Source organism: Physeter macrocephalus, chromosome 1 (assembly GCF_002837175.3).
Source record: "Physeter macrocephalus isolate SW-GA chromosome 1, ASM283717v5, whole genome shotgun sequence".
NCBI classification, from domain to species: Eukaryota; Metazoa; Chordata; class Mammalia; order Artiodactyla; family Physeteridae; genus Physeter; species Physeter macrocephalus.
The window spans coordinates 55,797,282-55,819,272 of record NC_041214.2 but is presented as its reverse complement, the minus strand read 5'-3'; the positions used below and the strand labels follow the sequence as shown (position 1 = coordinate 55,819,272).

The 21,991-nt window shown below is 38.3% G+C and overlaps 1 protein-coding gene across 3 annotated transcripts in view; it reads right to left on the bottom strand.

Annotated features, from left to right (window-relative positions):
- NMD3 (NMD3 ribosome export adaptor) overlaps positions 1–19,598 on the bottom strand; it is an 89,565-nt gene extending 69,967 nt beyond the window's left edge. For 2 of the 3 annotated variants that reach the window (XM_007113987.4, XM_028490832.2), the window contains exons 1-10: positions 19,472–19,596; positions 18,858–18,914; positions 17,416–17,550; positions 15,146–15,242; positions 11,053–11,133; positions 10,170–10,298; positions 9,801–9,891; positions 4,789–4,867; positions 4,070–4,166; positions 1,332–1,449 (exon numbers count right to left, since the gene is read on the bottom strand). In XM_007113987.4, the coding sequence (XP_007114049.2) occupies positions 1,332–1,449; positions 4,070–4,166; positions 4,789–4,867; positions 9,801–9,891; positions 10,170–10,298; positions 11,053–11,133; positions 15,146–15,242; positions 17,416–17,550; positions 18,858–18,901 (871 nt within the window). In that variant the 5' untranslated portion in view covers positions 18,902–18,914; positions 19,472–19,596. Of the gene's footprint in view, positions 1–1,331; positions 1,450–4,069; positions 4,167–4,788; positions 4,868–9,800; positions 9,892–10,169; positions 10,299–11,052; positions 11,134–15,145; positions 15,243–17,415; positions 17,551–18,857; positions 18,915–19,471 lie in introns of all 3 variants that reach the window. The other variant, XM_055082711.1, reaches the window with a different exon arrangement.
- Between the last annotated feature and the right edge of the window lie 2,393 nt (positions 19,599–21,991).

Sequence of the window (21,991 nt, the reverse complement as noted above, 5' to 3'; positions counted from 1 at the left end):
CCCTAACACCATACACAAAAATAAACTCAAGATGGATTAAAGACCTAAATGTAAGGCCAGACACTATCAAACTCTTAGAGGAAAACACAGGCAGAACAGTCTATGACACAAATCACAGCAAGATCTTTTTTGACCCACCTCCTAGAGAAATGGAAATAAAAACAAAAATAAACAAATGTGACCTAATGAAACTTAAAAGCTTTTGCACAGCAAAGGAAAAAGACAACCCTCAGAATGGGAGAAAGTATTTTGCCAACGAAGCAACTGACAAAGGATGAATCTCCAAAATATACAAGCAGCTCATGCAGCTCAATATCAAAAAAAGACAACCCAATCCAAAAATGGGCAGAAGACCTAAACAGACATTTCTCCAAAGAAGATATACAGATTGCCAACAAATAAATGAAAGGATGCTCAACATCACTAATCATTAGAGAAATCACCTCACACCCGTCAGAATGGCCATCATCTAAAAATCTACAAACAATAAATGCTGGAGAGGGTGTGGAGAAAAGGGAACCCACTTGCACTGTTGGTGGGAATGTAAATTGATACAGTCACTATGAAGAACAGTATGGAGGTTCCTTAAAAGACTAAAAATACAACTACCATATGACCCAAAAAAGAAACGAAATTGAGTTATTTGTAGTGAGGTGGATGGACCTAGAGACTCTCATACAGAGTGAAGTAAGTCTGAAAGAGAAAATCAAACACCGTAGGCTAACACATATATGTGGAATCTAAAAAAAAATGGTCCTTAAGAACCTAGGAGCAGGACAGGAATAAAGACGCAGACATAGAGAATGGACTTGATGACATGGGGAGGCGGAAGGTAAGCTGGGACGAACTGAGAGAGTGCCATGGACATACATACACTACCAAATGTAAAACCGATAGCTAGTGGGAAGCAGCCGCATAGCACAGGGAGATCAGCTCCGTGCTTTGTGACCACCTAGAGGGGTGGGATAGGGAGGGTGTGAGGGAGATGCAAGAGGGCGGAGACATGGGGATATATGTATATGTATAGCTGATTCACTTTGTTATAAAGCAGAAACTAACACACCATGGTAAAGCAATTATACTCTAAATGGAATACAACTAATAAAAATTTAAAAGTTCACAGAAATCTTTCTTCCACCAAAAAAATACAAGGATAACTTATTAAAAACTTTAAAAATTCCAGTATTTTAAAACACTGTATGGTAAAAATTTTAACCACTGTAGTTTTTTAAAACAATGTTACTAAGAATGCTTGATAAAATTAACAACATTAACAAATTACTACTGCTTGCTGGAGAGAACCATCAAGGCAAATAGTTTTGAAAACTTACCTTGTAGGGTATTTGGATCTATGAGATGGATGACGCTGGTTACTCGAATACACACACAAATCTGGTTCATGTTTCCCAGGCTTTGTGCCAGTTTTGGAGACAGACAAACAACATTATCCTAGGCATAAGAACTAACATTTAGTGTGAAGGAAATCCTAAGTAACAGTCTCCAATAAACACTCATCAATGTAAAGCTGATCCAAGTGCATTTGCCCAAACCAAAATGTCATTTTTAATTCTATGTATCAACAAAGGGCCTAAAAAAAAGAATCAGACCTTAAAGAAACAGAAAATACGCTACACCTTCTTAAGATGGGAATATCTGTCTTAATAAAAATGCTTTAAAAAATATTTTCCAGATACTAGTCACCAAACTATTAAGTTTGTTTCAATTTTATTGAAGTGCAAATGCCTGCTTTTTACTCTATGTTAATATAGTGTACATTCCAAGCAAAGTATTATAAACACCAGAAGGAGAGTGATTTTCTAATCTATTTGTGCCTTCATTTAATCTCTATAAAAATTAATTTCAGTGACTTCCCTGGTGGCGCAGTGGTTAAGAATCCACCTGCCAATGCAGGGGACACGTGTTCGACCCCTAGTCCGCGAAGGTCCCACATGCCGCAGAGCAACTAAGCCTGGGCGCCACAACCTGTACTCTAGGGCCTGCGCGCCACAACTACGGAAGCCTGCGCCCAGAGCCCATGCTCTGCAACAAGAGAAGCCACCACAATGAAAAGCCTACGCACCACAACGAAGAATAGCCCCCATTTACTGCAACTAGAGAAAGCCCTCACGCAGCAATGAGGACCCTACACAGCTAAAAATAGTTTGAAAAAAAATAACCATTATTAAAAAGAAAATTAATTTCAGAAGAGCCACGTGTTCCTCCTTCTTGTCTACATGTACCAGTATGAAATCAAAGATCTAATGCCCCCTTAAAAGCACATATGCCTATGTGTGCATCAGGAGATATTACCACCAGTGTGGTTATCTCTTTTTAAGCTGTTATTAAAATATAAAAAGGATTTGCGTTATATTTTAAGCTGTATCTATTCATAAGGCTCCCCCTCTGAAGGAACACTCTGTGCCTCCCTAATGGCACCTAGTTCAGTCCTTTTTCTTTTCCTTTTAACTTAGTAAGAGTCTCCAAAGATTAATGAAAAAACTTCTTTACACTGTGTATTTATCCAGATACCTGTATGAGTCACTCAAAGCACTTAATACACATGGCCTAAATATGCCCTCACACCTAGATTCATATTTCCCCAGTTTTGCACCAGGAAAATGTTCACTGTTTTAAACTAGGAGTCTGCAAATAAGATCCTCAGGCCAAATTTTTGTAAATAAAGTTTTGCTGGAACACAGCCTCAGCCCTTCATTTACCTATTATCTATGGCTACTTCTGTACAACAACAGCATAGTTGAGTAGTTGCAAAACCGATTACATAGCCTAAAAGCTGAAAATATTTACTATCTGGCCCTTTACAGAAAAAATTTGCTGACTCGGTTTTAAGCCATCATTTCATCCCTGTTACTATGCTACACCATAAATTAGTGATAACTTTAAAGCCTCAGAGTCACAGACCTAGACACAAATCCTGGCTTCATCATTTTGTAGTTATGTAACTTTGGGCAAGTCATCTAACCTCCCCAAGCTTCAACTTCCTCATCTTCAAATGATGATATGATTTACTCCCGTTGTTATGAGACTTGAAGAGGTGAAATACACTTATAATAGTAAGTATAAGAGATAATAACTTTATGGTGAATGCTCACAATAAATTATGGCATTATTAGTGATTTAAACATGGACATGCAAGTTCCTACGTGGCAGTGACCTCTACCACATAATCCTTAACACACAGCCTTCTATACAATAGATCCTCAATAACTATTTGTTGAATTTTAATTCATTTATATTTTTGAAGCTGAGTTTTACCTTAGTACAATTAATGAAATGATAATCTATGTCTTAAGTGTTATTCAGATTATATTTTTTAAATCACAGGGATTTCCCTGGTGGCGAAGTGGTTAAGAATCCATCTGCCCATGCAGGGAACATGGGTTCGAGCCCTGGTCTGGGAAGATCCCACATGCTGCGGAGCAACTAAGCCCGTGTGCCACAACTACTGAGCCTGTGCTCTAAAGTCCACAAGCCACAACTACTGACGCCTGCATGCCTAGAGTCCATGCGCCGCAACAAGAGAAGCCACCGCCATGAGCTCATGCACTGCAACGAAGAGCAGCCCCCAACTCGCCGCAACTAGAGAAAGCCCACGTGCAGCAACGGAGACCCAACACAGCCAAAAATAAATAAATAAATATTTTTAAAAATCACAAAAATAATTCTATGATCTCCTTCCCACAATAGTTTAATTTTATCATGCCAAAATCCAGTTTGCATATATTCCACAAAGTGGTTCACTGATAATTATTTTAAAGTAATTTCCTGTATTCAAAGTTTCACAGAAGTGTCAAGTGTCCACTAGGATCGCAAAGTTTAAGGAATTTGCACCATAAAAACTGCAACCAGGCCTTTTAATTAGTACACCAAAAATTTATAATTTTAAGCATGATTACTTTTAAACATCTTTTTAACATGGCTGAAATGTGTCAGAAATCATTAAGAAGGAAGATTTCTAAATGTTTAACCAATCCCAGAAGGAAACCAGGACCTAGTAATTACATATAAACCAATTAAGAAGGACATGGATTAATTAAATGAGAAAAAGTACCTTGCATATTGGAACAATTTCCACAGAAAAAGTGCTTTTGTAATTGTATGTGTTACTATGGACATCCTGAGAGATCAGTCTCTGTGAGGCTTTGTATCTGTTAAGAGAAAAAGTTAATCATAATAAAAAAACAAAGGTCCTTACTTGTATAGTCTCGAGAATATAAATTTTCATCAAATCAAATCATTACTGTCCAAGGTCTGAAACAGCTTCCTGATGCCTGCTATGGTGAACCCTCATTTCGTCCACTTCATTTAAAAACCTTCACCTATCTGACTGCACCCTAACTATTTTCAACTTTACCTACTGAAAACCTCCAAAACATGACCTTGGCTTAGACCAATCTAGTCTACATACAAACTCTACTTTTGAAAATTTCCCCATTTTATGAGCTTAATTTCTTCCTCTTCCATGAAGTTTCTCCCCAAAGTCCTCTACCCCCGTTTTTCTTCTCGCTTATTTAAACATATTCAATCACTGGTTCAGTATTACAGTGCTTACTATTGTGGGGTGAGGTCTAGCTCCCCAAAGAGATTGTTAATGCTCTTTGGCGAATACTTCTCTTAAAGTGGCTAATCCAATAAATGCTTACTAACTGTGTAAGTATTCCTACTATAATTTAAATATTTTAAGATAGGATGCCAAAGCCTGAAGAATGGATGTGACCTAAGTTCATTCCCAGTTCCCTGGATTTAATCACATGTACGTTCAAAACATACCTAGTGGGAACTGTACACTGAAGAAATTCTACCATCTTCTGAGCATGTTGTTTTGAGGAATAATAGAAATCCAGACCATCTTTTAAAGAAAAAAGCCATGTTAAAATAATACCACAAAGTAAGATTTTCCTCTACTAACATGACTATACCAAAAATTCAATGCATATTAAACAATTATAATATTCTAGCCATAGCACAGTAGGAATACCATTATCACTTAAAGGCTTGTTTGACAAAAGGATAGACAAATCTGATAAATGCTAACAAAACAAAAAAAGATGCCCAATTTAAATTTCAGATAAAATAAAATCAAGGTTAAAAGAAAACAATATTAAACAGAAGAAGGATATTTTATGTAATAAATGGAACAATCTACCAAGAAGACAATAGGAATTCATCTAATAACACAGCACTGAGATGCAGAAAACAAAAACTATTAAAAAGAATAAAATTAACAAATGTTAACACATATGCAATCATTGTGGGAGACCAGTATAAGACTATCAAAACCAAAATGACCAAACTGACCAAAAATAGGGAGGATACATAGAACTTGAAAAACCAAGTATCAAGGTTGATTTAATTGACATTATAGAACACGGTCCCAAGAAAGACTATTATTTTCAAAAATTCATAGAATATTCATAAAATAATCACATACTAAGAATAAGAAAAATTCAATAAATTCCAAACAGCAGAAATTTCTACAATGTTATCTGATCTGTTAACGCAGTAGCATTAAAAATCAGCAGCAAAGAGATAACTAAAAGCAAACTACCTGCTAAGAAATGTTTAGAGATATTCTTCCAAACAACGCAGCTAACTAGAAGACTAAAATAGCTTAGAATAGCCAAAACAATTTTGAAGGTGACCAAAGTTGTCAGGAATTTACACTTCCCAATTTCACAACTCAATAACTTTAGGTAGTCAAGACAGTGAGGTACTAGTACATTAAGGATAGATTATATAGATCTATAGAGCAGACTTGAGAATCCAGAAATAAACCCTTACATTTATAGTCAATAGATCTTTGACAGAGGATCCAGGGCAATTCATTGGGAAAAGAATAGTCTTTTCACTAGGAAAACAGGCTAGCCACATGGGAAAAGATGAATTTAGACCCTTACACCATGCACAAATATTAACTCAAAAGGATTAGACTTAAATATAAGAGCTAAAATTATAAAACATTTGAAAGAAACAGGAGAAAATCTTTCTGATATCAATTAGACAAGAGTTCTTAAACATGACACCAAAAGCATGCTATTTAAAAAATGATAAATTAGACTTCAAAATTTAAAAGTTTCACAATTCAAAAGACACCATTTCATGCAGGCATCACACATCCTAATTTCAAAATATATTACAAAGTTACAGTAATCAAAACAGTATGGTATTGACAAAAAGACAAATCCATAGAATCAATCCACACATACAGTTAACTGATCTTCAACAAGTGTGCCACAAATACAGGGTGGGGAAATGATAGTCTCTTCAACAAACGGCATTGGGAAAACTGGATATCCGCATGCAGAAGAATGAAACTGAACTCATCTTACAAAAATCAACTCAAAACAGATTAAAAAGACTCAAATGTAAGACCTGAAACTATAGAACTTCTACAAGAAAACATACAAAAAAAGCTTCATAACACTGGTCTTGGCAATGATTTCACAGACAACACCAAAACAAAAACAAAAATAAACAACTGAGACTACATCAAACTCAAAAAGCTTCCACACAGCAAAAGAAACAATCACCACAGTGAAAGGGCAACCTACAGAATTGGAGAAAATATTTGCAGACCATGTATCTGCAAAGGGGTTAATCTCCAAAATCTATTAGGAATTCCTACAGCTCAACAGCAAAAAAAACCCTAATAACCCAATTAAGCAACAGGCAGAGGAATGAGACATTTCTCCAAAGAAGATGTGCAAATGGCAAATAGGTATATGAAAAAAGCTCAATGTTGTTAATCGTCAGGGAAATGCAAATCCAAACCACAATGAGTCTACAGTTCACACCTGTCAGGATGGCTATTACCAAAAAAACCCACAAAAGACAATAAGTACTGGCGAGAACATGGAGATAACCCTTGTACACTACTATGGAGAATATAAAACTGTGCAGCCACCATGGAAGATAGTCCAGATGTTCTTCAAAAAATTTAAAATATGGGCTTCCCTGGTGGCACAGTGGTTGAGAGTCCGCCTGCCGATGCAGGGGACATGGGTTCGTGCCCCGGTCCGGGAAGATCCCACATGCCGCAGAGCAGCTAGGCCTGTGAGCCATGGCCGCTGAGCCTGCGCGTCCGGAGCCTGTGCTCCGCAACGGGAGAGGCCACAACAGTGAGAGGCCTGTGTACCACAAAAGAAAAAAAAAAAACCTAAAAAATGAAAAATTTAGATAATAAAAGACATGAGACATTGTAAGAAAGTATCTGCTCTCTCAGGCTCACACTCAAACACATGCTCTGCATGCTCCTCTCTCTCTCTATATATAATAATACACACACGTAATGAGAGTGATATCCTGAATAACAGACACAAAATAAATAAGGAAAAAACAGATATATGCAGAACAGACAATTCACATTAGATAAACATAAATGGCCAGTACATATGAAAATGTTAACCCTCATTAGTAATCAAGGAAATGAAAATAAAAACAAGATGCCTTTATTCTCTTCATCAGAACAACAAAAATTAGAAAGTCCAATACAATCTTATGCAGTGTTGGCAAGTGTTTGGAAAAACAGAAATTCTCACAAGTGATTGGACTGTAAGCTGGCACTATTTTGGAAAACAATCTAACAGCACATATATAAAATTTAACATTTGCATACTCTTGTCTAGTAATTTCAATTCCTGAACTCGGTCCCACGGAAAAACCACTATGCACAAACGTAAGGATGTTTATTACAGTACAGTTTGTAGCAGCAAAAAAACTAGAGCATCTTGTAAACCAGTTAATAGGAAACAACTAAATAATTAAAAACATACTGATTAACAAATACACAACCATAGTGGTTAAAAATAATAAAATAGGATTATATGCAATGACGTGGAAACGTTTCTAAATATATTAGGATGGCAAGTCACAGAATATTACAGAACAGTCTCATATATGAGGGGAAACCAATGCTATCAATTTATATACAGAGTACATATTGTAATATCTTGCTTTAAGGGGTTACATCTGGGAATAACAAGTGGATAAATGGGACAGAGGTCCTTTACTCATATATACTTCTGTTTAAATTTTTACAATTATGATTTTAAAAATAAAGTTACAAACAAGCAAACAAACAAAAGATTCATTTACATCAAACCAAGAACCAGTAGGGGGAAAAAAATTAGATTAATTCCTCTGAATGAAAAAAAGGATTGTTAAACTTCTAGCACTTTTGATTTTTAAAGTGACTGCAAAGGTATGTACCAGAATGTATCTAAGTCTTTTGCTACAAAAAATTCTGTGTAAGGACATTTCTGCCCTGGTGATGAACGATAATCGGAGTTTTCTGCTTCCTTTGCTAGAATATTAGGATCCCCTAATCCCCAAAAGTTACTCAAAACAAAGCTACTCAGAACAAAGATGTATTTTTTTTTAACATCTTTATTGGAGTATAAATGCTTTACAATGGTGTGTTAGTTTCTGCTTTATAACAAAGTGAATCAGTTATACATATACATATGTTCCCATATCTCTTCCCTCTTGTGTCTCCCTCCCTCCCACAATCTCCCACCCCTCTAGGTGGTCACAAAGCACCGAGCTGATCTCCCTGTGCTATGCGGCTGCTTCCCACAAGCTATCTATTTTACATTTGGTAGTGTATATACGTCCATGCCACTCTCTCACTTTGTCCCAGCTTACCCTTCCCCCTCCCCGTATCCTCAAGTCCATTCTCTAGTCAAAGGTGTATTTTTGCCTGATGGCTAGCCACAAATAGCCAGGCACCACGTTAAACAGGCTGCAAAGTACCTTCCCCACAATAAGTATTCAGTAAACTATGTTTTACAGATTTAGGCTGTTAACCTTATACTGGTAATGCACTCAAATCAGATACAAAGCTTAAAAGATTTTCTCCAGGTGACATAACTGATATTCATTTCTTTCCATTTAAGGACCCAAAATCACACTTCTAATTACTTTCCTCAAGACATATGAGATAAATGACTAACAGATCAGTAAGTAACAGAGGAACTTACACTTTTAAAATAAGTAGTACAAGAATGTGGTCTTTCCTTCAAGAACAGCTATCTCTAAACCTGTACTTTAATAACCAGGAAAATTCTACACATGTCCTACAACTAAAAATATTAACTTTTGGCAAAAGACTTAAGAGTTTACTAAAGAATATTTATTCTGAAAGTAAAGAAATATGCATCCATCAGCTAGTATATAAAAGTATGCTACATCAATAGTAAGTGCTAAGACAGGAGACGCTCTGAGGAGCCATTATGAAATTATACAAACATTTTTAAATTCCACCTTCAAGAAATCTAATTATATCATTTGTATATCACTATTTATTATTACTGGGTTTAGCCTTTTGACTTAATGTATCCAGCACAAGTGCCGCTAGGCATATGAAAAACAAAACTATTACAACTTACAGATCTCAAAAATAATTTTCTTTCAATCAGAAACTGACCTCTACATAAAATAAGTTTTTGATGAATTTCTACCATACCACTTTACATTCTATTAATGTAGTTACTGGTTTACTCATCTGGTAGCTATTTAGCGTAAATTTCAATTAAAATAGAAAAAAATTAAAAATTCAGCTCCCCAGTTGCACTAACCACATTTCAAATATTCAATAGCTACATATGGCTAGAGGTTACCATACTGGTTGGACAGTGCAGATAAAGAGCTAAGATTTTTTTCTTCCTAACAGAAATTTCTTTTGGACAGTACTATTCTAGATATTATCAGTAAAGATAAAAGACTCCTTAGGATAGCTGAAATAAAATTCTGACATCATTTAAATGCTTTAAATTTTAACTCACCATGAATGTCTTTGATACGAAGTGTATTCTGGTGCATGCCATATTTCAAAATCAACTGTTCCAGATAATAGAAAGTTTTTTTGTGCAAAGTCTAAACATAAATGCATTATTAGATTAATAAATAAAATGCATACCAAAAAAAGCCATCTACAGATATAGAACAATGATTTTTAAAACAAAAACAATCTTTAAAGATTATCTAAAATGTGGCAGTGATCTCTTTCTAAAGAGATATTCCAGAGACCTGGAATATCCCTAGTGCCTGAACGATTTGGAAAGAAGGGAAAGGAGAAGGTTTTACTCACTATTTATAACCGACAAAGATGAAATACAAGATGGAGGATTCACACATCATCTTTCTCTCATTACCTTTTGCCTGACTTGAACCACAGCCTTCCAGAAATCCTTAGCTTCCACTCTATGGCAATCTCCACACATCTGGGGCTGAACAACATAATCCACCACAAACACTTGCTGAAGGATAGCACCATTCATCACCTGACGAAGAAAATAATCACACTCCTTCATTCTTTCCCTTCTGTTTAATAACAAATAGTTTTCTTAAAAGAAGATCCTTCAATATTTAGCTTAAAATCTTCTTCCATGAATGCTTTAAGGAAATCAACAACAAATGAGTTACATTTAAAATCGTAAGTCATACTATTTCAAGAAAGATATATAGGTTTAATTCATAGGATTTATTAGATTAACATTTCAAATTTACCTTTAGTTGAAGTGTTGTAAGGATATTCTTTGAAGAATTTTTATAGCTATATATACATGTATATGCATGTGTGTGTATAAAGTTCTTCCTTAGGAGACAAAGAAAACTCTCAAAAAAGAAGACATTCCTTAATTGTCCCCAAACATAGGCAGTCATCAGAAATCACCTGGGAAGCTTTAATAGATTCCTGGATCTTACATCCAGTTGAATCCAGTTTGATTCAGTCACTGTGAGTCAAATGATCAGCCAAGTTTGAGAAGCACTGCCTTAGCTCATGTTTTTACTTCAATCTTATTCCAAATAAAAATGATTTTGAGAAGATTAACTTATCCCACTAATCATGAACAATGGCTGCTCTTACTATCGACCTGATTATCTGTGCAGATGATCCAAAAGAAAACAAAGGGTTAAAATTAAGAGTGCATTTGTTTCCTTTTAAGCTGCTCAAGTCATAATATAATTTACCAATAGCCCCTCATTTTCCTACCTATACTTTAAACCATGCTGAGAAAATTATGTATAGCTTACCTCTTTCTGAATAGTTAGTTTAACTTTAAGTCTCTTAGAATGCGGCTCAGTCCAAACAAAGCTTGCATCTACAAGCCGTACCTTCAACAAAACACAAACAAAAAGAAACATAAGTTCCCATCTGAGGAGAAAAGAGATGAGAGAATAACTCATTAATAAACAGATTTCATAGATGCTTAAGGAATCCATGATTAATCTACCCAACATCACCAGTTAAAAAAAAAATTTATCATCAGAGGTATGGCAACAAAAACAGCAAATAAAGGGAAAATCTAATGACTATATTAATGTAACTGGTATAATTCAAGCAAAAATTAAAATACTTGCATAGAAAAAAAAACTCCTTTCCCCTAAAAACAGTATATAGTTTTTTTAATGGAAATTACACTTTTTAGAAGAAAACAAAGACCTGATGACCTCATCATCTACTAGAAATCTCATGAACAAAGGTTTCTACTTTTATTATTCTCACTATAATATGTATGTGGCTTAAAAAAAAAAATGAACATTCATTGCAGGGAGTCTCATGCACTGAATACTGAATCCACAATGGTAACTCATTGCTAAATCAGCAGAGGCCAGTAACAGTTTGTCATATGTGACAAACTGAATGTAGCTCAATATGGCTAAAATGGATGTTTTGAGGAAGAGGGTGGGAGAACAAAAATGGAGGTTGTTTCAATAATTTGGGCAGGAGTTGTAGGTGACCTTAACTGAGGGGTTGGAAATAACACCAGCAGAAAGATCCAAGTCAAGAGCTATTTAGGAGATAAAATCTATAGGATTTAATAATAACTGGATAAGGGAAGGAAGAAAAGAAGATTCTAGAATGATGGTCAAGTATCCAGCTTGGGCATCTAGGTAACACTATTTTTCTGACACAAATAAAAAAGATTAAATGGGGAGAAATGTGCTATATTTGGTTTCAGACATTTAAGTTTAAGATGATTTACCTAAGATATCCAAGTGAAGCTGTTCAGTGGATAGTGAGATATATATTTGGTCTGGAGCTCTATGGAGAAATCTGAGCTATAGATAACAGATTTGGGAGACATGAGCAGGCAGATAATTTTATCAAGACCTTTCTGGTGAGAACTAAATAAGCTAGTATAGGTACAGCAGTCCAGAGTAAAACCCTCCTCATTTGACTGGCTTCCCTAAAGCAAAGCCTAGTACTTAACAAGCAACACCAGGTACAGAGGGTGACAGAGAGCTTCTTATTCCCTCAGCTTCCATCTGCATTCCCCATTCCTCAGCCTCACCACACCATCTGTCTTCAGACAACCAGGACTAATCCACCTTATCGAGCCCTTTAATCCTTCTTTACCATTACCTCAGTCACACCCTCATCTCCCACACTCCGATCTCCATATGGTTCCACATATGCCCTTTTCTATCCCATCTAACACTCCTCCCCAAATCCTGAAAACCTTTTACTGGCCTCTGGAATTCAACATTCACTAACAACAAAACCTCCAAAATCCTCAATCTCTTTCCTGAACATTCTCTTCACCTTCTAGATCTCCTGATTATATATATTGCTCTCCCTGCAGCTAATTAGAAGTAATGACTGATTTTTTTTCTCATCTTCTCAAACTTTTATCATTAAAGGATCCCAGGATTCAGTCCTGAAATTTCTCCCTTTCTCTAAACTCTCTAAGAAATCTCATCTAATTTTACAGCTTTAAATACCATCACACCCCAAATTTATTATCTCTGGTCTGGACCACTCCGTTGCTCATTTATCCAGCTCCCCACTATTCCTACTTCCATGTCTAGTGGACATCTAAGTACCACTTTGAGATGAGCTTTGATCTCTCCCACCTGACCTGCTCCTCTTTTTTAATTTATTTATTTATTTATTTATTATTTATTTTGGCTGTGCCAGGTTTTGGTGTGGCATGCGGACTCTTAGTTGCCACACACATGTGGGACCTAGTTCCCCGACCAGGGATCAAACCTGGGCCCCTTGCATTGGGAGCAAGGAGTCTTACCCACTGGACCACCAGGGAAGTCCCCTGACGTGCTCCTCTTAAAGCCTTTCCTACTTCACTATCAGTAACTCCCTCCTCTGGTTGATCAAGTCAAGAACCATGGAAGTCACCCTTGACTATTCCAACTCATAAACATACATCCAGCTTCATGAGTAAATCCTACTGACTACCTTCAAAATACAGCCAGAACCTGTCTACTTCTCACTTCCTCTACTACTGATTCAAATATCATTTCTCATGATTACTACAATTGCTTCCTAAAGGTGCCCATGCCCCTCACATCTATTCTAAACACAGCCAGAAGGAAGCTGATAAACTGTAAATCATTCATCTCACTATTCTGCCCTATACCCTGTATACCAGCGGTCCCCAACCTTCCAAACTTTTTGGCCCCAGGTACCGGTTTTGCGGAAGGCAATTTTTCCACAGACGGGGGTGGGGGGGTTGTTCAGGCGGTAATGCAAGCGGATGGGGAGCAACGGGGAGCAGCAGATGAAGCTTTTGCTCGCTCACCCACCCCCACTACTCACCTCCTGCTGTGCGGCTCAGTTCCTAACAGGCCACCGACCAGTACCTGTCCTCGACCTGAGGGCTGGGGACCCCTGCTCTATACCCACTATACTCAGAGTAAAAACCAGGCCTCAAAAGGGCCTACAAGGCCTGACCTACTGACTTTCCATGCCTTCCCTGGCTTCATCCCCAATTACTTTTCCCTCCCCACTCCACTCTAACCACACAGGTATTCTCCTGCCTTCGGCCTCTACACTTGTTTTGTCTACCCATAATGCTCTTCTCCTCCAGATTGTGGGCTCCCTCCCCTACTGCCTTTAATGTTTATTTAAGTATCACCTTATCAACGAGGCCTCCCCTAACCATTCTATTTTAAATTGCAACTCTTCCCTGCACAGTTCTGGCTTTTTCCTCCACAGAATTTATACCTTTTAAGATACCTATTTATTTTGTTCATTGACTACTCCACACCCTCCCCTTCAACTAAAATAAAAGCTCTCTAAGACAGGGATTTCGTCTCTTTCATTCACTTCCACATCCCTAACACCAAAAGTAGATTGGCACAGAGTTAATAAACATCTGTTGAATGCTAATGAATTATTAATGAACATCTGACAAAAGCCTGAAGTATGAAAACAAAAGACCAAGTTACACTAAAACTGACTCCAGAAAAAAAAAAAAACTAAGACAAATCAGGGAACAGAAGTAAAAAACGATAACAGCATATTATTAAACCTTCAGAAATATTCAACAGACTGTATCAAGAACATTAAAAACTCTAAACTTAAAATATTACTACTGAAAGAAAATTAATACAAAAATTGGAAGATAAAGGAAACTGTCAGGAACACAGGAAAAAAAAGATTAAAAACAATACAAGGGCAAAAAGGCAAAGTTTTCAGCTAGTAGGGCCAACATTTGATTGATATAAATTCCAGGGAGAAAAAACAAGGAAAATAAAGGGAGAAACTTCAAAGAACTTTTACATGAAATTTTATCAGAGTTTTAAGAGAATCTGAAGCTCTTCAAACCAAAAGAGCCCATTTCAATTAAAAACATACCTGGTGGAAATATCATAAAGTTTAGCATAAAGAAAACTAGAAAAGTGTTATGTAGAGAGGCTAACTACACTAACAAACCCTATTTGTTTTTTGAAGATGTTTATACACTGACTTTAAGTAATAGGCACAAATATTTTCTTTCCAGAGCAGTAATGAAAATTTTTTTAAAACCAAATACCATAGCCCTAATACTATAGCCTCCAAATTATGTTTAGCAATGGCTTTATATAAACATTTTCAGAAAAGATTATTGCACATAAGAGGTTCTCAAATAATGAATGAAAAAAATTTGATTCTATACTAAATCTTTTAAAGCAAAAAGATTTTCATTTCCATTAAAAAATAATATATACAACTTTTAAAATGAAAACAGCATTTGTAGTAGTGTGTTTACCAAAAGTAGCATTTAAGTTATTTCGGAAAATCTACCCAAACAAGGATTATCTGAAAATGAGAGATTAAACACACACACACACATACACACACACAAAACCCCCCACAAAAACTGATTTTTGCTATTTGACCTACCTTACTCAGAGGGGCTTTGATTTTTTTCAAACACAATGCAAGAAGTTCCCTAGATTCTAATGCACATTGTACCCAAGTTCCTGGTGGCTGGAAATATCTGAGAGAAAATATATTGAAATTCAGGATCTCTCAGAAAAAAAAATTTCCATGTGAATATGCAGACATAACAATGATTATTAATCAAATATAATAATACCCAAGGTTGATCTGAGGCACTTAACCAAAATATATTTTAGAAGTTCCAGAAAACTTTCAGTTAGACAAGTAATTTAGTTAAAAAGATAAAATTCTTAGTATTTAAGAAAGTCAATCTGAAATAACTTATTAAAAGGTCTTATTACTTCAAGCACCAATAAGCATTCCAGTGAGTATGACAAAATGCCCCAGTGTTCCTTGAAGCTATACTTTGAAACATAGGTGAAAAAATCACCTCCAAATAGCATTAAAATGGTTTATAATGTACATCTAAAATGCTTAAGAACTGCTTATTTCTCACACACAAAAAACGTAAATTAGTACCTAATACTATGTATCAATAATAGCTCAGACTATTTATCTACTTCTAAGTCCCTTTTCAAATTTTAAATTGTAAAATTTAAAATCTTACATAAAACTTGACTAAATTAAAATTTAAATCCCTTATGTATGTACTTTAAGTTTTTTAGCCCAGTCAGCTCAGGACTTAGGACAGTGCCTAGCATACAGTAAATGCTCAATAAATGTTTGTTAAATACATAATACTTCTAAATGTATTATGTGAATGCTTTTTTTTCCCTTACTTGTTAAGTAAGTATTCTGATTTTCACTTTTAAACTTTCACTGAAAAAAATTATTTATATAGGTCCCTTTGTTATAAGCATGTTTTTGGAGTTAGAAAGGGCTTCATGTATCATCTAATAAAGCCCCTTCATTCTGATGAGGAAATTAAGGCTTAGAGAGGTGAAGTGGCCAAGAGTATCAAAGAGCTAGTTTGTGAGAAATCCAAGATAAACTGGGTCTCCTGATTCTTTGTCCAGTGTTTTATTCACTCCACCGACGCTCTTAAGAATAGCGAATATTTATTACAGATTAAGCCTCACACCTGCCAAGCTTACAAACTATAAACTCCCTGAAACAGTACACAAGTTTCATGTCTTTGTTTTACGTATTTTTCTGGGAAGATGCAGTTTTTAAATTCTTAAAGGGATTCATGAACCCCTCCCTCCCAAAAAAGTTAAGAGCCACTAGAGTCCTAACCCATTTGGGAAATCACAGGCATATAATTTTATGGGTAGTTTCAATGGGTAGTTTTGTATTACTCAATGGCCTCCTAGACATAAGCTGTTTATGCCAACAACTAAAGAAAATATAAAAGGAATAAAACATTAACTTTCAGAAGACATCTGCCTTAAAATCCATTCTTCATTTCAGACCATCCTAGATATGATATACTGAGCTGTTTTTCCATCAGCTATAGTCATTTTAGTTACACGGGAACATTACTACATATGATTTTTAATTTAAAACACACCACTGAATTACTTAAAAAATACGGTGCTTTTTATCATACATGGCTTCTAAGTGATTGAAGCAGAAAACAAAAGCTTCATGGTAATTAATAGTAATATGTCTTTAAAATCTGCTCTCACCCTTAAAAACATCAACTTGTATCTATTAATTGTATACATCAAACCTACTAATCCCTTAACAGAAAAAGAACAGATTCAAATACCTTTGCACTAACTTTACCAAATTAGCAGAGAAAACTAGAAAAGAACACTACAAAATTGTAAATTCTAAAATCTCTAGCTAGGCCAACATAAATAAAACTTAAATCTCAATTACATGCACTTTATTACATGTGTCTTATCTTTATTACATGCATCTTACTGCATGTATTTTTAAAGGATGGAAACAGTATCATGTCTAGTGATTCACTATGATGGGAGTGTCATAACCCTAGGTGTAATGGGAACACAAAATGTTTAAGAATCATTGCCGTTATCCAAAATGAAAGTTCTATAATCTCTGATGTCCACTATTGGTAACCACCAGGCACATGTCACTACTGAGGACTTGAAATGTGGGTAGCAGACAGAACTGAATACTTAATTTTATTACATTTTAATTACTTTAAACTTAAAAAGCCACATATGGCCAATGGCTGATGCCAATCTAGAAGAATGTACAGTGAATATCTTAACACTCTTAAAATATTGTCAGTATATCCTGGTGGCTCTCCCACATACAAATCTCAACTTTAAGCAGGATAAAATAGTACCACACCGTACCTTTGGCACTGTTTGCAGAAAGATACAGAGACTTGTTTCGGAATGCCTTGGCTGATATCTACTTTACTTCGCAGACAAGCCACACAAATATTGGCAGGATTTGGACTGATCGGGACACCGCAATCGCAGCACAAGCTTAAATAAACAAAGCATACGTTTTTCAAATTAGATTTCATAAGTGCACAGGTTAAATTAAAAAAACTATCAAACAAGGAGTAGCAGATACAAACTATACTACTATATATAAAATAGATAGGGCCCTTCCCTGGTGGCGCAGTGGTTGAGAGTCCGCCTGCCAATGCAGGGGACACGGGTTCGTGCCCCGGTCCGGGAGGATCCCACATGCCGCGGAGCGGCTAGGGCCGTGGGCCATGGCCGCTGAGCCTGCGCGTCTGGAGCCTGTGCTCCGCAACGCGAGAGGCCACAAGAGTGAGAGGCCCGAGTATGGCAAAAAAAAAAAAAAAAAAAAAAAGATAAACAACAAGGTCCCACTGTATAGCACAGGTAACTATATTCAATATCCTGTAATAAACAATAATGGAAAAGAATATGAAAAATATATATATATATAAAACTGAATCACACTGCTGTACACCAGAAACTAACACAACATTGAAAAATTCACTATACTTCAACAAAAAATAATAAAAAACAAACCAAAGCCTTCAAGTTAGGCCATAATATCTCTGCCCTTTGTAAAAAACTGACTTCAAAGATGCAGTAGATTAAAAAACCTTGGATTATTGAGGCGAAAAAAAACTAAGGATGGCCGCAATTCCAAAAAGCCTCAAAATATGGCCAATGTACAAAGGGTCTAGAGAGGCAAAATAACTGCTAATAGTAATCATCAGACAGCTTTTAGTCCAAAGGCAATTTTTTTTTAAGCCTCAGTACAGCACAGGGACTGCCAAAATGTAAACATTTACACAAAGGAGAAAAATTTTTAGAGGATGGAAAGAGTACCATGTCTAGTGACTCACTGTCATGGGAGTGTCATAACCCTAGGTGTACTGGGAACACAAAATGTTTAAGAATCATTGACGTTACCCAAAATGAAAGTTCTATAACCTCTGAGGTCCACTATGGTAACCACCAGGCACATGTGACTACTGAGAACTTGAAATGTGGGTAGGAGACGGAACTGAATACTTAATTTTATTACATTTTAATTACCTTAAATTTAAAAGTCAATGGCTGATGCCAACCTAGAAGAATGTACAGTGGATATTTTAACTCTTAAACCAGTATTTACTACCACAAACTTCCCAGCGAAACATGAACTCGTTTTTCTCAGGAAACAAGGCTTTTCATTTTTCCCACTTAAGACAAAAGAATCCCCCAGACCCCACCCCGCAAAGAAAAGCTTTCCCCACAGTAAGTTTCAAAGAGTCACTTTAACATTTTTAAACTTAAGGGGGATGGGGAAAAAAGGCACGACTCACATGTGTCCAGGTGTGTGCTTCACGGGTTCTGTCATATACTCCATTTTTCTGTATATCCTGATTTTAAAAAGAGAGAGAATAGTAAGATTTAAGACATTTGTCTGTTACTCATCTTCCTTCTGCCTCTCTGAATAAGGCAGCCAAGCCTCGCAAAGCCGCAAATAAGAAAAACCAATTCCACCTGGAACCTCTGGAAGAAGTAATTTCTTTAATAACAGAACGAAGCGAATTCCGGAGGTTCCCGTCTGCAAGACCCTCGAGTAACTAAACTGCGCGCGGACCTGAGGCGGCACCTGGGCGCCAACCCCGGCGAACCCAAGGAGGGGCCAGAGGGGGCCGGGGCCGCACCGGACACCCCACGCCCTCACCCCTGCCGCGGGCGTGCCTCGAACCTCACTGTAAGAGTCCGCGGGCGGTGTCACCACACCTGCGGCCCACCCACCCACCCCACCCCGACCCCGCACCCCACGGGTGAGACCTCACGCGGGCTCCCGCCGGCGGCACACACGCTGCGCGCACGCGGCCCGAGGTCGTCCGAGCCCAGGGAGTCCGTCCCCCTCTCTCCTTAGGGACGCCGCACGACTGCAAGCCGGGTCTCGGCCCCCAGAACCTACTTAGCGCCTCTGGGCCAGACCGAAATGTGCAGAAAAACTGCAGCAAGACCAATCACTACCGCCCACTTGGCGACCACCACAGCTGACTCCAGTACGCTGAAGATCTCGCGAGAGAAGAGCTCTAAATCTCGCGGAATGACAGCGCGAATCACAGCGGCGGGTGGGGGACCGAGAAAGGAGAGGGTGCTGGCGAGCGGAGGGCGGAGAGGGCGGGGCGGGGCGGGGCGGGGCGGAAGCCAGGCTGGTGGAAAAGATCAGGGAGAGAAGGCAGCGGGCTCCCTGCCTCTCTCGTCCTATGGCGCCTGAGACTCAACACAGACTTTACAACTCTTCTATTTGGTTATCGTCCTTCCCGATCTTCTTGGCCAGAGTTCACTCAGAGCCACTTTTCAGATACCCCTATTGGGAGCTTGCTTCTTGGTTAAATGATTATATAAAAGTTATCTATAAACGGTACCACGTTGGACGAAAATTACAGTAACCTCCATCGAGGGCAGTGCCTTTGTCTATTTTGTTCACCGTTATATGCCTAATGCCTGCCACATCCTAACTGCTCCAAGGAATATTTGTTGAATAGATGAAAGAGAGAAATGTAAGAAATAACTATTTGTGAAGAAGTCTATGTTATTTTCAGACCACTCTAATTATTAGAATGTGCTTCCCCATAGTGCACTTAGTATTTCCTTATGACTTTACACCTTGATCCTAGAGCAGCTCAGAGTCTAATCACTCTTTCTTATGACAGAATTTCAAATATTTGAAGAGTGCAACCATATTCTTTTTCTGTCTTCTCGCCCCAAATTTCAAGGAATAAGCAAGGTTGCCTTATAGAAGGTCAATAAAGAAGGCCTCCCATTTCTTGCGTAGGGTACTTAAAAGCACACAGACTTCCAAATCACTGGAAGGTCCTGCAGGAACTAATCTTCCTTTGCTGGCCTACCTGTGAGTACAGGCCAGCTTCTGAATGTCAGGGGCTGTTCCTTTTTTCTTTCTCAATACACTCCTTCCATACCCTGTTTGATTTGGCACCAAGTGCCACAGTGCCAGTCTTGTTAGGCACTGGATCAACACAGACATGGTCCCTGCCCTTACGGAGCTTATGTTTTACAGATGAGGCTGATATTCCAAAAAACTAGGTAATTTGCTGAGAGTTCTGTCGCAAGTAAGTGGCAGAACCAGGACCTGAACGACAGTCTGTCTAACTCTGTGTACATGTACCACCATACCAGGCTGCCAGCCTTCTGAGGCTCCGGTCAGCTATTCCTATTCGTGGGCTTTTTTCCGTTTTTTTTAAAGAAACTTTATTTTCCATCGACCTTATTTCCATCTTCTGTTTAAGAGTCTGTGGAAGAGCAGCTTTGAGACCACTCTGGTTGTTTCTCCCCATTTAGTGGTCTGCGCAGCGGGAGCGGCAGACCGGCCTTCAGAGGCTGGCTGCGCGCCGCGGTCCTTCAGGAGGCGCTGCTGGAAGGTGCTGAGGCCACCTGCGCCTTCAGACCCGTCTGCAACTTCGGGTTGAGTAGCAATAAGTTCGGGACCTGGAGCGGCTCATTCCCCCCGAAATTCCTCAGGGGTCTCAGCCTTTTCAGCAGCCGCCTGCTCTTCCTTTTCAGTCTCTTCACGATCCGTGTAGAAGCAGAGACGGGACCTGACCTCCCAAGAGCGCGCACCTGAGATGGAGCCGCGCAGGCGCACACTCCCCAGGCCAGCACCACCACCTCAGACTGGCCGGGAGCTCCCCTCGTGCTGCAGGGATGGCAGTGTCCACACAGCGCAGGGGGAGAGTCTGTGTGACGTGGAGCAACGGTACGCGGGTTACCATAAGACGCCTCTGTGAGGCTGGTGGTCACCCCTGCTAACCGCACAACACACAGCGGAAGGCCGCCTGGATCCGGTTAGTGAAGCTGCCAGGAGTGGATGGAGCGCCTACAATAGGAGAGGCTCCCGTGGCAGCAGCAAACTTCAGCACAGATCGCTGGCCCGCATTCCTGGAGGGTATGACGCTGGCATCTGCTGGGTTTTCAGTGTCGACAATGGCACGAGCTGCTGGCAGAAGCTTCTCCCAGGTTCTCTTCAGATTTATGAGGTAATGCCATCACTATTCCTTTTGTAGATGTGTTGTTCCATTTGGAAGTCAGGTTGGTGCCACCTAAGTGGGCTCTGCTGTGAGGGATTTTTGGATATCCTCCTCCTTCATTTGCAGGACATCAAGGGCTCTGGATATTATGAAATTTTCCCTGTAAGTTACAAGGGGGAGCCCAGAACAACGCCGCCATATGGACCCCTCTCTGGTTAATGCAGAAAGGCCACAGGCTTTTTTTTCTTTTTGGAGTATAGTTGATTCACAGGCTTTTGATAAATGAAATACGTACCTATATCTCTCTTCCCACTTCCTACCCATCAGTACTAAGATCTCCAGATGTGAGAAGTAAGTGCTTGCTGTTAAATGTCTGCCACAAATCAGGATCACCTTGCTAGGACTGGTCTCACAGTGGGATAATATAGGCAAATTACACCTGA